This window comes from Vulpes lagopus, chromosome X (assembly GCF_018345385.1).
Source record: "Vulpes lagopus strain Blue_001 chromosome X, ASM1834538v1, whole genome shotgun sequence".
NCBI lineage: Eukaryota > Metazoa > Chordata > Mammalia > Carnivora > Canidae > Vulpes > Vulpes lagopus.
Window position 1 is genome coordinate 122,267,471 of NC_054848.1, and position 16,146 is coordinate 122,283,616.

General features: G+C 40.5%; 1 protein-coding gene across 3 annotated transcripts in view; it reads left to right on the top strand.

Annotated features, from left to right (window-relative positions):
* BRCC3 (BRCA1/BRCA2-containing complex subunit 3) overlaps positions 1-15,399 on the top strand; it is a 62,218-nt gene extending 46,819 nt beyond the window's left edge. For all 3 annotated transcript variants that reach the window (XM_041741387.1, XM_041741389.1, XM_041741388.1), the window contains 4 exons: positions 8,587-8,718; positions 9,260-9,303; positions 12,107-12,275; positions 13,837-15,399. In XM_041741387.1, coding sequence (XP_041597321.1) covers positions 8,587-8,718; positions 9,260-9,303; positions 12,107-12,258 — 328 coding nt within the window. In that variant the 3' untranslated portion in view covers positions 12,259-12,275; positions 13,837-15,399. The remainder of the gene's footprint in view (positions 1-8,586; positions 8,719-9,259; positions 9,304-12,106; positions 12,276-13,836) is intronic.
* The last annotated feature ends 747 nt before the right edge of the window (positions 15,400-16,146 follow it).

Below are 16,146 nucleotides of genomic sequence, written 5' to 3' on the forward strand. Positions count from 1 at the left end.
AGATTTGATTTGCTCAAATTTTGTTCAGGGTTGTTTCACTTATCTACATGAAGCATATGAATTTGTACTTTTCTTGTTCAGTCTTTCTCTGGCTTTGCTAACAGAAATGCTGGCTTCAGAAAACAAGTTTGACAGTATTGCCTCTTTTTTGATTTAATGGGAGAGTTTTTGTAGAATTGATAGTCTTTCTTCCTTAAGTATTTAGAAGAATTCACCAGTCAAGCCTCCTGAGCCTGGAGACTTCATTGTGGAAAGCTTCTCAAATGCCAGTTTGATTTATTTAATAGATAGAGGGCTATTCAGGCTATATATTTCTTCTTGAGTGAGCTTTGGTAATTTGTGTCTTTCAAAGGACTTAATCATTTCATTTAAGTAGTTGAATTTATTGGCATAAAGTTGTTAGGATACTATCTTTTATTGTTTTTTATCTGTGGAATCATTGTAGTGTCATCTCTCATTACTGTATTGGTAATTTGTTTCTCTTTTCTGATAAGTCTGGCTAGAAGTGTAATTTTATGAATATCTCCAAAAAATCCTTTTTTTCCATTGGTTTTCTCTATTTGTTGAGCTGTGTACTGTTCCATTTCTGTCAACTCTGATAAATAGTATTTCCTTTTCTTTGCTTACTTTGAGCTTCACTTGGCCTTTTTTCTTTTTTTTTTCTTCTATTTGTTTTAAGGTGGATGGAAGCTGAATTCATTCATTTGAGATCTATTTTCTTTTTTTATATAAATTAATGTTAATTTCCAAGTACTCCTTTAGTTGTATCTCATGAACCTTGCTGTGATTCTCATTTTTATGCAGTCAAAATAATTTGTAATTTTCCTTTTGACTTCCTCATTGATCCATAGGTTGGTTATTTATCTATAATTTGGTTTTATTGAGATATACTTACATAGAATATTGTATTAGTTTCAGGTGTAGAGCATAATGATTTGATATATGTATATATTGCAAAATAATTGATGCAAGTTTAGTTAACATCCTTTTGGGTGTGTGTGTGCGTGTCTGTGATGAGAACTTTTAAGATTTATTCTCTTGGTAACTGTCAAATATATAATACAGTATTGTCAACTATAGCCATCAAGTTGTACATTATATCCCCAGGACTTATTTATAATTAGATGAACTTGCCTATTATTTTTTTTCTTTTTTTAAAATTAATTTATTTATTTATGATAGTCACAGAGAGAGAGAGAGAGAGAGAGAGAGAGAGAGAGGCAGAGACACAGGCAGAGGGAGAAGCAGGCTCCATGCACCGGGAGCCCGATGTGGGAGTCGATCCCGGGTCTCCAGGATCATGCCCTGGGCCAAAGGCAGGCGCCAAACCGCTGCGCCACCCAGGGATCCCCTGAACTTACCTATTAAAGAGAATTTTAAAATTAGATAGCAAAGACAAACCCAACTCTATGCTCTATAATAAAAGAGTCCAAAAAAATACAGATTCAAAAAAGCTAAAAATAAAGGGATGGGCAAAAATGTATCAGGGACATGGGAATAGTAAGAGAGCGGGGGGTTGCAATCACAGCAAGATCAGGAGCAAAGACAAGGAAGCCCACTATTTCTGTTTTTCTTTCTATTTTCTTCTGTTTTTTTTTTGGGGGGGGTTGTTTTTTTGGTATATTTTCACTGAGATACTTTTCCCATATTTTATTTCATTTTTTTAAGTTTAAGTTTTTATTATTTAAATTCCAGTTAGTTAACAAATAGTATGAGTGTCGGGTGTACAATATAGGGATTGTTATGGAAGTGTTCCATAACAACACCCACTGCTCATCACCACCAGTGCCCTCCTTCATCCCCATCACCTGTCTTATCCCCCCACCTCCCCTCTGACCACCGTCAGTGTGTTCTCCATAGTTAAGAGTCTGTGTCTTGGTTTGCCTTCTCTTCTCTTTCGCCTTGGTTCATTTGTTTTGTCTCTTAAATTCCACACAAGTGAAATCACATGGTATTTGTCTTTCTCTGATTTATTTCGCTGAGTGTATTTTCAGTAGGTAAAGAACTCTAGTGTGGCCATTTTTTGTCTTTCAGAACTATAAAGATTATTTCTCTACTGTCCAATGAGAAACTGGCTATCATCTTTACCCTTGTTTCTGTTTACTTGACTTTTTTCCTGACTTCTTTTAAGATTTTCTCTTTTTCACTAATTTTAAGCTATTTGATTATAGTGTGCCATGGTGTAATTGTTTTCATGTGTCCTGGACTTGGGTTTCATTGAACTTAGACTTGTGGATTTATATTTTTCATCAAATTTACAAAAATCTCAGCAATTATTTCTTTTTTTAAATTTTTATTTATTTTTTTATTGGAGTTCAATTTGCCAACATATAGCATAACACCCAGTGCTCATCTCGCCAAGTGCCCCCCTCAGTGCCCATCACCCAGTCACCCCAACCCCCGCCCATCTCCCCTACCACTACCCCTTGTTCATTTCCCAGAGTTAGGTGTCTCTCATGTATTCAGCAATTATTTCTACAAGTTTTTTTTCTCTGTTCCACTCTATTGTCATCTTTGGATATTTCTATTACATATTTGGCCACTTGACATTGTCTCACAGTTCACTGACGCTCTGTTCATTGTTTTTTGGTCTTTTTTTTTCTATCTGTGATTCATATTATATAGTTTCTATTACAATGTAAGTTCACTAATACTTTCTTCTGTAATGTTTAATTTCCCGTTAATCCTATCCATATTCAATCTTTCCTCCAGCTTCCTGAACACATGCAGAATAGTTATAATGATTATTTAAAGATGCTTGTCTGCTAATTCTTTCATCTCTGATATTTCTAGCTCTATTTTGGTTGACTTATTTTTTTTCTTGTGTATAGGTCACATTTTTCTGCTTCTTCCTATGCCTAGAAATTTTTTAAAAAGATTTTATTTGGGATGGGTGGCTTGGTGGTTGGGCGCCTGCCTTCAGCTCAGGGCATGATCCCAGAGTCCCGGGATCGAGTCCCGTGTTGGGCTCCCTGCATGGAGCCTGCTTCTCCCTCCGTCTGTGTCTCTGCCTCTCTCTCTCTCTGTCTCTCATGAATAAATAAATAAAAATCTTTTTATGAAAAGATCCCCACGGGGATCCCGATGTGGGACCTGATCCCAGGACCCCGGGATCATGCCCTGAGCCAAAGGGAGATGCTCAACCGCTTTGCCAATCCCTATGCCTAGTAATTGATATGAATGTCAGATACTGTTGATTTTACTAAATATCCTTTTGAGGTTTCATATCTAGCCAGAAAGCACTTTGCTTACTAGCTTTCTTTTATTGTTAGAAAGAAAACACATGTGTCTGACCTAATTTCTTTTTTAAAGAAAAGGTAACATATGCTTCTGCAACTCTAAGCAAGATTTTGTCACCAAAAATCAAGGAACATTTGAATTGAAAAATTGGAAAGCGTGGAGAAAGAAAAATGAGTTGGACCACTCGTCCCCAAACTTGAACATTGGAATCACCTGGGTGGTTTAAAAAATACACTGAACCAATCTGAAAGGGCTATTTACTGCGATTCCAAATATAAGACCTGCTATAAAAGGCAAAACTATGGAGACTAAAAATATCAGTAGTTGCCAGGGGTTAGGGATGAGAGAGGGTTGGATAGGGAGCATAGCAGATTTTTAGGGTAGTGAAATTATTCTGTATGATATTAAAATAGTGGATACATGCCATTATACATTTGTGAAAACCTACAGAATGTACAACACCAAGAGTGAATCCTAATGTAAACTATGGACTTTGCTGTGTCAATGTAGGTTCATCAGTTGTTATTAATATACGACCCTCAAGTGCAGGGTGTTGCTAATAGGAGATATCATGCGTGTATGGGGACGTCTCTGTACCTTCCTCTCAATTTCGCTGTAAACCTAAAACTGCTCTAAGAATTTTTACACACATACACACATGCATACCCACTCTGAATGGGTTCCTCCCCCAGAGATTGATTTTTATAATAGGTAAAGGATGAGGCTTGGGTACCAGGATTGGAAAAGAGAGTAAAACTTACATGTTCTCACCACCAAAGAGGAATAATCATGTGACATAATGTAGGTGTTGGCCAAGTCTATGGTGGTAATCCTTTTGCAGTATCTAAGTGTATCAAATCAACACCTTGTCTACCTTAAACTTGCATCATACTGTATATCAGTTATATCTTAATAAAGTTGGAAAAATAGGGAAAAAGAAAAAAGACAATTATTTTGTTGCCGAACAGTCAAGGAAGTCTTTGCTGAAGAAAGCATTTTTTTTCTTTACTAGAGTATAATTGACATGCAACATTATATTAGTTCGAGGTGTACAACATAATGATTTGACAGTTGTGTACACTGTGGAAAGATCACCACAATAAGTCTAGTTACCATCCCTCACCACAGTCATAAAATCTTTTTTTTTTTAATCATGAGAGCTTTTAAGATCGACTCTCTTAGCAACTTCCAAACATGCAATTCAGTATTACAGACTAGTCCTCATGCTGTGTATCACATCCCCAGGACTTGTTTTATAACTGGAGGTCTGTACCTCTTGATCCCCTACAGTCATTTTGCCCAACCCCCGACCCCTTCCCTTCTGGCAACCACCACTCTATTCTCTGTGTCTATTAGTTTTGTTTTATTTTGCTTTTTAGATTCCACATATAAATAAAATTATGGCATTTGAAGAAAGCGTCCTTAGGCTGGTATCTGGAGGAGTAAAAGTGAGCCAAGTAAAGCTGGGGAGGAGCCCCGGGTATAGAGGAAACAGCATGTTGGAGGGTCTGAGATGGGAGGGAGGTTGTGTACACATGAGATTCTTTTTGGGGGTTGTTTTTTCCATCCTTTTAATGTTTATATATGTGAGGGCTGTGTGTACCTTCCTGAATTCCTTTATTCTTTCAGTTAATTTTACCTTTGGTTCTTCAGAGCTTTCCAGATAAAAATCATATCTCGTCTGTAAATAGATATAGCTGCACTTCTCCAATTTCTTTGGCTCTAATTGATTCCTTATGTGTGACTGTATTGACTTGCATCTACTCTACGACATTTAAAGAGCAGTGGAAGTAGCAAGCGGTCTTGCTTGTTTATGATCCTCGGGGAAATCCCTGTGCTGCCTGACTCTTACGTAAGACCGTATCCAGGACTCAGGTTCACATATTTTTTCATACTAACAAAGTATACATTCCTACATTCCTACTTTCCTCTTTTGTTCTGTGTTTTAACCAGGAGTGAGTGTTGAATTTTGTTGGATGTTTCGGTATTTGGGCAATTACGATTTTCTTCAGATCTATCAATATGATGTATTATATTAACAGATTTCCTGCTAGGTTGCCTTAGTATGATACCAGACTTTACTCATTCATATTTTGTTTAGCATGTTTGCATAAATAATGAATTTAGAATTCTGGATTTTTTGTACTCTTTTTTCAGGCATAGTTAATCCATATTATACTTGCTTCCTAAGAATTGTTTTCGTGTTTTCTTTCATTTTTAAGGCTCCTGTGCAATGTTTGTAGCATTGGGAACAATGTATTCTTTGAATATTCCCCTAAGAAAGGAACAGGGCCTTTTATGGTGGGGGAGAAGGTATTTCTTTGATGTATTTCTTTATTTCTTTGATTGATTGATTGATTGATTGCATGCCAGGGAGGGGCACAGGGAGAGAGAGAATCCCAAGCAGGCTCCATTGTGAGGTTTGATCTCAAAGCCCTGAGATCATGACTTGTTTTTTTTTTTTTTTTAATTTTTTTTATTGGAGTTCAGTTTGCCAACATATAGCATAATACCTAGTGCTCATCCCGCCAAGTGCCCCCCTCAGTACCCATCTTTGATGTATTTCTCTGTTTGCTATGGGAATTAGTCCGTTTACGTTTTCTTTCCTAATGAGGTCAATTTTAGTAAATTGTATTTTCCTAAGAAATCATCCATTTTGTCTTGTTTTCAAATTTTTTGCAGAGACATGTGTCTGCCAGATAGTCCCTCAGGGTATTTTACATCCCTTGTATTTTAATAGTCATCTCCTCCTTATCATTTCATATTTTGTATATTTGTGCTTCTTCCTTCCTCCCGCCCTTGATTATGTTAGCTAGTGGTATGTCTCTTGTGTAAATTTTCTCCAGAACAATCATTTTTATTAATTTGATTATTTTTTCTCAACTTCATTAATTTTTCTTTTATCTCTCATTTTTTCCTTCCTTATGTTTTATTTTGGTTATTTCATTGTGCTTTATCTTAGCATTTGGAATTAGGGACTTAATTAATATATATTTGGTCCCTCATTGATATCTAAGTGCTAAAGGCTATGAATTTTCCACTGGCCTCCACTTGAAATATATCTCACAGATACGGAGATAGTATTTTCATTTTCATTATTTTTAAAAAACTCCTTTAATTTTGGTTTCCACTTCACCCACCCATTGTGCTCCAGTCCTCCTTCCCTCCAATATGGTATCTGTGATGTAGCCTGGCTAAAGTGGTCCTGCTCCCCAACGCCCTCAGAAGAAAGCTCCAAACCTGCAGCCCTTCATGGTTTGCCTGTTTCTGCAGCCGTACTCTCTCTCATATGTAGGCTTACTCTGCCTACAGCATCCATTGCCCTTTTATTACTTGGCTATTGCCTACTCATTTTGGGGAACTAAGCTCAAATTAAGGAATGCTTCTCTGAAACTCCTCAATCTCCAATACTACCCCAGCTAAGTACACCTTTTGAGAAGTAAATAGGATCCTATATTTCTTTCATCGTATTACTTACAGCATTTTAATATTTTGTCTCTTTATTAACATTGTAAGATCCTTGAAAGAAAGGGTTCCCTTTTACCCCTGTACCCTGGTGCTCAATAAATAATTGTTGAACATCCCTTCAGCTCTAGACTTCTTAATATATATGTTCTGACCCTGTGAGCTCCAGCAAATTCTAGAGCTTCTTTGTTAGAAACTTAGTTTGGTTGGTTGATTTTAGCTTTTCAGTTGAAGTATAACACATACAGAAAAACGCACTAATTATAAATGTCCAGCTCAGTCAGTTTTCACAAAGACACCTACGCATCCACAGCACAGATCAGCTCCATGAATTTTCACAAAGTAAATGTGCCTGTGAAATTGCGACACATATCAGGAAACACAAGCTATTTTATTTGGCCCAGGTGTAGTTGCTCTCAACTGGAATGATTTTAACCATCTGCAGTTGACTCTTAAACAACAGAGGGCCTAGGGATGCCAACCCCCTGTGTAGTCAAAAACCCACATGTAACTTTTGACTCTCCAAAAACATGTGCTAATAGCCTGTTGACCAGAAGCCTAATGCAATAACATAAACAATCAACACATGCTTTGTATGTTGTATGTATATCATATTCTTACAGTAAAGTAAGCTAGAGAAGAGAAAATGTTGCTAAGAGAATCATGAGCAAGTGAAAATGCAGTTAGAGTACTGGAGTGTAAAAAAGCCACGTACTTAAAATGCACATCCTGCTGCAGTACAAACCTGTGTTGTTCCAGGGCCAACTGTAGTTCATTAGCAAAAGCAGACTCTGTCCTAAGCTTGGGGTGTCTACCTACATAGGTCCTGGGATTGTAGTTTTGAGTAAACTGACAGGAGCTCCAGCTATTGGAGCTTATGAAAATGTGTGAATATTCCCAGTGGACCACTGGGACCATTTCTGCTCATTGGTCCTGCCAAACTCAGTAGGAAACCCTATACTACATAGCCTAACAGCAGCCAGAGACTGACTTCTTCATGATTTTTGGAATCATCGGTAGTAATAGGGCCTTCTGCAGACCAAAGTAGCTATGGCATACTCTTTCATGAGTTTCTCCTCACCTACTTGGGTGTGAGGCGGGGTGCTTGTAAGTCTCCATTATTTATGTTCTACCTGTATTGTGGTATGGAACCCAGACACATCCTGCTGGGTGGGAAAGAGAGAGGGGAGAGCTAGATCTTAGGCTGCTGTACTACCATGTGCCAGCGAGGCCTCACAGTGCCAGGGGCCCTCAACCTGGATGGTCCACTGAACCCACCATTAGGCGGAGTTTAGGTGTATTGGGGGTGAGAGTAGGTAGAGGTAGATGGGTTGGCCTCATGTCAACAAGCATGTCTGTTTCTCCCACTCCAGCATGAAAATGCAAGTATTTGTGAATTTTTTAAAAAGATTATTTATTTATTTATGAGAGAGAGAGTGTGTGCAGGAAGGAGAGGAAGAGGGTGATAGAATCTGAAGCAGACTTTGTGCCGAGCACAGAGCCTGACGTGGGGCTCGATCCCACAACTGCAAAATTGTGACCGGAGCTGAAACCAAGAGTCAGACACTTAACTGACTGAGCCACCCAGGCATCCCGAATTCTGGAAACCTAATGCACGGGGACTACAGTTAACAGGACTGTATTATATACTTGAAGTTCTCTAAGGAGGTAGACCTCAAGTATTCTTCCCACACACGTACACACATAGAATGGTAGCTCTGTGAGGTGATGGATATGTTAATTAGCTTGAGTGTGGTGATCACTTTACTCAAAATATCAGTATCAAAACATCAACTTAACATATATAGTTACTTTTTGTCAATTATGCCAAAATAAAGCTAGAAACAAACATAAAACTGACTCGAATTGATTGTCTTGCAGGTATGAGAGGATTGAAATCCCAATCCATATTGTACCTCACGTAACCATTGGGAAAGTATGCCTGGAATCCGCAGTTGAGCTGCCCAAGATCCTGTGCCAAGAGGAGCAGGATGCATATAGGAGGATCCACAGGTAGAGGCCTCCCTCCTCTCTCATCTTGACTTCTCAGGGCCTGCTCCCTCTTCTCTTCTTGAATGCCCTTTCCTAACACGCTCCCTGTGAGAGAGCGTGTTAACAACCTGTTTGACATCATGTCTCTCCTGCTGCTCTTTGGATCCTTCAAGGGCAACGATACTTTTTGGTTGTTAAAAACCAAACCAAACCAAACCAAACCAAACCAAACCAAACAAAATAAAACAAAACAAAACGAAAAAAAAAACCCGGCAACATCTTAGCCCTACTGCCAAGCACTGGGTCTTGCCCAATAAGAGTGTACTAGGTGATGTGAGAGACAGTAATTTCAGATGATCTCTGAGTTCTCTTGAAGTTCTATAAAATTACATCCCCCTAATCATGAAAAATATAACTGTCATGGAATTTAAACGATACATATTCATCTGATCCAATTCGGAAAGGTCTGGTGCAGTTTATCATTTTGTTACATAGTCTGTGACCATTTTGTTTGCCCTTCACTGCTGCCTTGCTACTGACCTAAACTATTTTATCCCTTTAGCCTCACACATCTGGACTCCGTAACCAAGATCCACAATGGCTCCGGTAAGATTTTTTTTCTAGAAAATAGGCAGTGATTCCTGAAACACTCAGCTGACAGAAACAAATTTAGTTTAAGGGCTTGACGTGATAGGTTCAAGTTCTTGAATTTCCTTTTCCAAGAGCTTTGCCATTCATTAATCCTGCTCCCAACTTTTCTTTTGAACCCTGCGGACTCTGTACTGTGTATGCTACCTGGACTAAGACTGGAGGAAAGACTGGAATGAGGTTTATGAGCGACTTTCTCAGGGGTACCTGTTTAACACCCAGCTCTCAGGGAGGAGGAAGGGCCCTGATTTTTTCTGTTTGCCAGTTTCCATGGTGTAATACTCCTACTATGGCTGATTTCAAACAACTAATGTGACCTCAACCAGCTCACAGACTTTTGAACTTTCAACAGTTGGCTTTCATGAGCTGATCTAAGTTGGCTCCAGCACACCACCACCAGCCTATTATGGTGGCAGTTGAAAGAAATGGATAGACAGATAAAAGGGAAGGTGGGAAGGAAGAAATCTTTTCATGTCAATAAACAGAGAGGGATTCCTCTACAAGGCCAAGGAGCAGAAAACTCAATGCAGGATACACACTGAATCACTTTTCTCCAGCAGACACCCCTACCCTCTCATACCTTCTCTTTGGATAACCTTGATTCCCAGGCCATTTTGTGTAGCCTTCCCCAGTGACTGGCGAAGTCCCCAGTGAGGAAGAAGGGGAGGCTTTCAAGTATTATAGGCCATTACTTTGAGATGAAGGGATGGCTTGGTATATCTCTCATTTCTATCTGGAGGTAAATATGACAAAGAATTAAAAGTTGGTAATATGTGACATGTAGCCACTAAATTACTGCTCTCAAGCCACAATAACTTATATAGTATGATATTAACTAAAAAATGAACAAATAAATCAGTAAGGCAGCCTGGGTGGCTCAGCAGTTTAGCACCGCCTTTGGCCTGGGGCGTGATCCTGGGGTCCCAGGATCGAGTCCCACGTCGGGCTCCCTGCATGGAGCCTGCTTCTCCCTCTGCCTGTCTCTCTCTCTCTCTTTCTGTTTCTCATGAATAAATAAAGTCTTAAAAAAGATAAACAGTATTTGTTAAAAAAAAAAATCAGAACTGAATAGAGCCCACAAATGGGCCCATGTGTATATAATAATTAATATTTAAGAAAGCTATTACTTTAAATCAGTAAATAAAGGATGGGCTATCCACTGAATAGTGTTGGGACAGTTCTTTGTTTGGTAGTTTATTCATTCAGGAAAGATCTGAGCGCCTGCTCCGTACAGTGGAGTACTGCTCAACAACAAAAAGACCTGGGACTCCTGGGTGGCTCAGCGGTTGAGCGTCGGCCTTTGGCCCAGGGCATGATCCTGGGATCCGGGATCAAGTCCCACATCGGGCTTCTTGCGGGAAGCCTGCTTCTCCCTCAGCCTGTGTCTCTGCCTCTCTTTCTGGGTCTCTAATAAATAAATAGAAAATCTTTATTTTTTTTTTAAACAGTTGTCTTTTTTTTTTTTTATTTATGATAGTCACAGAGAGATAGAGAGAGAGGCAGAGACACAGGCAGAGGGAGAAGCAGGCTCCATGCACCGGGAGCCCGACGTGGGATTCGATCCCGGGTCTCCAGGATCGCGCCCTGGGCCAAAGGCAGGCGCCAAACCGCTGCGCCACCCAGGGATCCCCAATAGAAAATCTTTAAAACAACCACAACAACAGAAAGACCTGCAGCTACATGAACACCTGGGTGAACCTCAAGGGCATCATGCCAAGTGAAAGCAGGATCACACTAAATGCTACATACTCCATTGTTCCGTTTATATGACATTCAGGAGTAAGCCCAAGTAGTCTGTGCTGACAGCAAGCGGTTCAACAGCTGCTCGGTTAGAGGTGACTGCAGACGGGCCTCCGGGCTGACGGAGAAGCTCTTTCTTCACTAGGGATGCTTACCACAGGCGCACACCTGTCCAAACTCATTGAACTAACTGTACACTTTAAATAGGGTCATTTTATTATCTATAAATTATACCCTTTAAGCTCATTTCATTTAATTTTTTAAGATTTTATTTATTTATTTGAGAGAGAGAGAGAGCACAAGCAGGGGGAGGAGCAGAGGCAGAAGCAGACTCCCCGCTGAGCAGGGAGCCGGCCGTAGGACTCGATCCCAGGGCCCTGAGATCATGACCTGAGCCAAAGGCAGACGCCTCACTGACTGAGCCACCCCGGCGCCCCTCAATAAGTCATGTATGATGAAGGAGAAAAAGATATTTCCATTAGGCAGAATTTGTTTTAAAATTAGAATCTTTGTCTCACCATGAAGCTGAACACGAAAAATGGTAACTCCCTTTTTCTTCATCTCACTGTTTTTCCCTCATTTTAAAAGAGTAGCTTTTAGGTGAGTTGAATTAATGTATTTATTTCTTAAAGCTACGAAACATTTGAGCCATGTTCCTAGTGGATTTGGGGAAAACTAAGTTGCAGAAAGCAGAGGTGTAGCTCCCTGGGGGCTGTGGTCCTTTGTCATCTACACAGTGCAGAGGCCGCGGGCTGGGGAAGGAGGCCTATGGTTCTGAGCCCTTCTGCATGAGGGGGTAAAGAGCTGGCTACCTTGCCGCCCTCGGCATAGCTTGTGGACCCAGGGGCATTCAGGATGGCCTAAAATCAGTGTCTTCTTTGCTCAGCTCTTCTTTCTCCTGGCTAGCGATATAAAATCATCTGCTCGTCCTGCCTCTTGCCCCAGTTCCTTCTTCAGGAGCTCACAGTTGGGGGGGCCATTGGTGGTGGAGTGTTACCTCTTCTGTGTTTTCCTATTGAAGTGTTTACCAAGAATCTGTGCAGTCAAATGTCAGCCGTCAGCGGGCCTCTCCTGCAGTGGTTGGAGGACAGACTGGAGCAAAACCAGCAGCACTTACAGGAATTGCAACAAGAAAAGGAAGAGCTTATGCAAGAACTCTCTTCTCTAGAATAAAGTCGGAGACCAATGTGGTAAACAAACTTTTTCAATTTGTATGTCATGCGTGGTCTGAAAATTCACTCCCCTCATGTGTAGGCAGCCAATGGAGCAGCTCTCTTTGTCTCCCAGTGGACGAATTTTAATGATGTAATAAAAACAAAAACAAGATGCCTTCCTGAAAGTTCCATTAGGGCTCAGTGAACCCTCTTACCTGTCACTGGCCTCCAAAGTACATATGAAGATTCTTTAAGTACGACATTAAAGTGTTTTTTTAAAAAAGGCTATGAGAGGTACATTGGCAAGGACATCTTGTAATAAAATGTCCTAGGAGCATTTTTATTTTTAATATTTTATTTATTTATTTATTTGAGAGAGCGACAGAGAGCAAGAGAGCACAAGCAGGGGGAGCGGCAGAGGGTGAGGGAGAAGCAGACCCCCTCCCCATTGAGCAGGGAGTCTGACGTGGGGCTGGACCGTGGGCTCATGACCTGAGATGGAGGCAGGCTCTTAACCCACTGAGCTGCCCAGGCGCCGCCTAGGAGCAAATTTTAAATATTGGCTTCTCCCTTGTTTAACTGTGAAGTTTTCATTTTTTATTTTAGACACATTCCCTAGAATAAGCTAAAGGAAGAAGAGTATTTGCTGTTTCAGTGTTGTAGTTCTGATGCTTATGTTGGATAAGTAGATGACTGTACTGGAGTGAGTGGCAGGAAGTGAAGGTGGCTCATTAGCACCCTGCCTCCTCTTAGCCCGCACTGAGAGGCATGCGTCTTCCTTCTTGATCTCTAAAATATTAGGTATTCCGAGATACCTGTCAAAGGCTGAATCTATGTGGGTGCCCTCCTAACCAAATAGATGATGAGTGCTAGCATATTTGACTCTGAGGCAAATTCTATTGAGCAGATCCAATTTTCCTAGGAACTTCCATTTTAATATAAATATGCTTTTTCCAGAAACATTAAGGACTTAGGGTGTAACAAAAAGTCACGTTTTAGCACGTTCTGTTGCATTATTCTTTATATGTAAAACCACAAAAGATAAGTGTGTCTTCAGAAAAGAGTCAGGCATGTGGATCCCTGGGTGGCTCAGCAGTTTAGTGCCTTGCCTTCTCCCCAGGGCATTGTCCTGGGGTCTTGGGATTGGGTCCCGTGTCAGACTCCCTGCATGGAGCCTGCTTCTCCCTCTGCCTCCCTTGCCTTCTGTGTCTCTCATGAATAAATAAATAAAATCTTTTAAAAAAAGAAAAGAGGCCTATTGCATCCTAGAAATTTATGCGGGTATTGGAGCCAGTGGAAAGAAAACCATCCCAACAGTTAACAACAAACGATTGGTTTTGGTTTTGGTTTTTCCTTCTTGTTTCTCCCAAGATTGTTTTTCGCATTTCAAGGTATAGCCCACCTGGATGAGAATCACTTGGAGGTCAGACTTTCTCTTTGGGGGTGGAAGCTAGAAATCTTCAGGAACTCCCCAGCTAACTCAAAGGCATACAGAAGTGTAAAAACCACTAGCATAGGGCCATATGGGGTATAAGTGCTATATTTCCCTTTATTTCCCACAGCCACAATCATTCTCTATTCTTTTCTTTCCCTATAGGAAAAATGAAGTATCCAGGTATAAAATCAATTAAGCTCAATCAATTTTGAAGAACCTGGAGGACTCACATTACCTGACCTCAAGACTCACTCTAAAGCTACAGTAATCCAGACAGTGTGCTATATACCCACCTGCTTTTGACAAAGGTGTAAAAGCAATTCAATGGAGTAAGGATAGACAGTCTTTTCAACAAATTATGCTGGAGCAATTGACACCCATAGGCAAAACAATGAACTTTGACCTAAACTGCACACCTTAGACAGAAAGTAACTCAAAACAGATCATAGACTTAGATTTAAGACGTAAAACTATAAAACTTTTAGGAAAAAAAATCATTGAAGAAACATCAGGATCTTGGGGCTAGGCAACAAGCTCTTGGCCTTCACTACAAAAGCACAGTCCTAAAAGGGAAATGATATACTGGACTTTATCAAAATGAGAAACTTTTGCTGTGTAAAAAAAAATCAAGAGGATGAAATTTTTGACAGAACTTATTTGCAAACCATATGTCTGATCAAACTTGACTATATAAAGTCAACAGTAAAAAACCCATCCAATCGAAAATGAGCAAAAGACACGAATAGACATTTCACTAAAGAGGATGTATGGATGGCAAGTAAGCACATGAAGAGATGTTGAACTTGAGTAGTCATCAGGGAACGCAAATGAAAACCACGATGAATTATGATTACATGCTTATCAGAATGGCTAAAGAAAAAATAGCGAAAATACCAGATGCTGTCGAGTGTACAAACTGGATCTCTCGTACCTTACTTATAGGAATGTTAAATGGTACAGCTACTCTACAAAAGGGTTTGGGAATTTCTAATAAAGTCAAACATACTTGTATCATACACCCCAGCGATTACACTCCTGGATATTTATCCCAAAATAATGAGAAGCTATGATGGCACAAAAATTTGTACACGAATATTCTTAGCAGCTTTCTTTGTAATAGTTAAAAACTGGAAATAACCCAGATGTCCTGCAATCGAGTGAGTGATCAAACCAAACATCTGTACCGTGGAGTCCTACTCTGCAATGAGGAGAAACGGACGACTTTGATTCACACAACTTGGGTGGACCTCAAGGGTATCATGATGAATGAAAGGGCCAGTCTCAACAGGTCCCGTACTCCATGGTTGCATTCTTGAAATGACAGGATTATGGAAATAAAGAATAATTATTGCCAGGGATAGGGAATGGAGGGGGTATGGGATATGTGCGACTATAAAGGGATAACAGGGAGTTCCTTTGTGCTGATGGAACAGTCCTGAATCTTGATTATGGTGTTGATCACGTTACCTGGGCTAAAACTCCGTAGACCTACACACCCCCAGACGAATGCATGTGAAATCTAGTGAAAGTGAATGGGGTCTGTAGTCGAGTTCGCCGTGTCGTGCCATTGTCAGTATGTCGGGTTTGAAGTACTGTAGCGACGGAAGAGCTTACCACTGGGGGAAACTGGGCAAAGCGTACATGGGACTCGCTGTACTATTTTTGCAACTTCCTGTGAATCCATAATTATTACAAAATAAAGAGTTCGATGGATTACATAAGGAACTAGGAGGAATGGTTCTTAATTTGTGAAATAAGAGTGCTGAAAAGAAAACCCAAGAGGAATAAAACAATTTGAATGTTTTACAGGCCGATGGTGAGCACACATCCCTTTCCTTTCCTGGGCTTCATTTTTTTTTTTCATTTGTCAGGCAACAGTGGGTCACCAGCAAGGTTCCTTTTATCCCAGTGTTCCGTCTTTAAAGGTGTTGAGCGTCACAAGGAACAGTGATGTGAAGAAGATGTATCATCACTTTCCCACCTGCACCAGTCGGGCTTCCTTCACGCAAAATCCTGCGCTGCCCGTGCAGCCCCGTGTCCCCTTGTGGTCGGTAGATTCTCGGTTTTCAATCACAGCCAAGACTGAGGGGAACAATATATACACCTGCCTTCTGTCTGTTTTGTCATTTCCTTTTTTGTTTTGTTTTGTTTTGCTTTGTCGTTTCCTATTCGTTCAAGTCATTGCCTTCTGACGTCTGTCCGTGTCACCCCATTCAAACTACTGCTGCCAAGGTCACCCATGACCTCCCCATAGTGAGCATCAGCAGGTGCTGTTCATGCCCTTAGTGGACCTCTGAGTCTTGACACAAGTGGCCACTCTTCTGTGAAATCTACTTCTCTTGGCTTCTGCTATTTTTGGGTTTTCCTCTTGTCCAGCTGCTCCTTCTCACACTCATGTGTCGGCTTCTCTATTGCTGCTCACCCGTATGGAGTCCACAGACCTCTGTGGCTCCCTCCACACCTCTGCGTGAA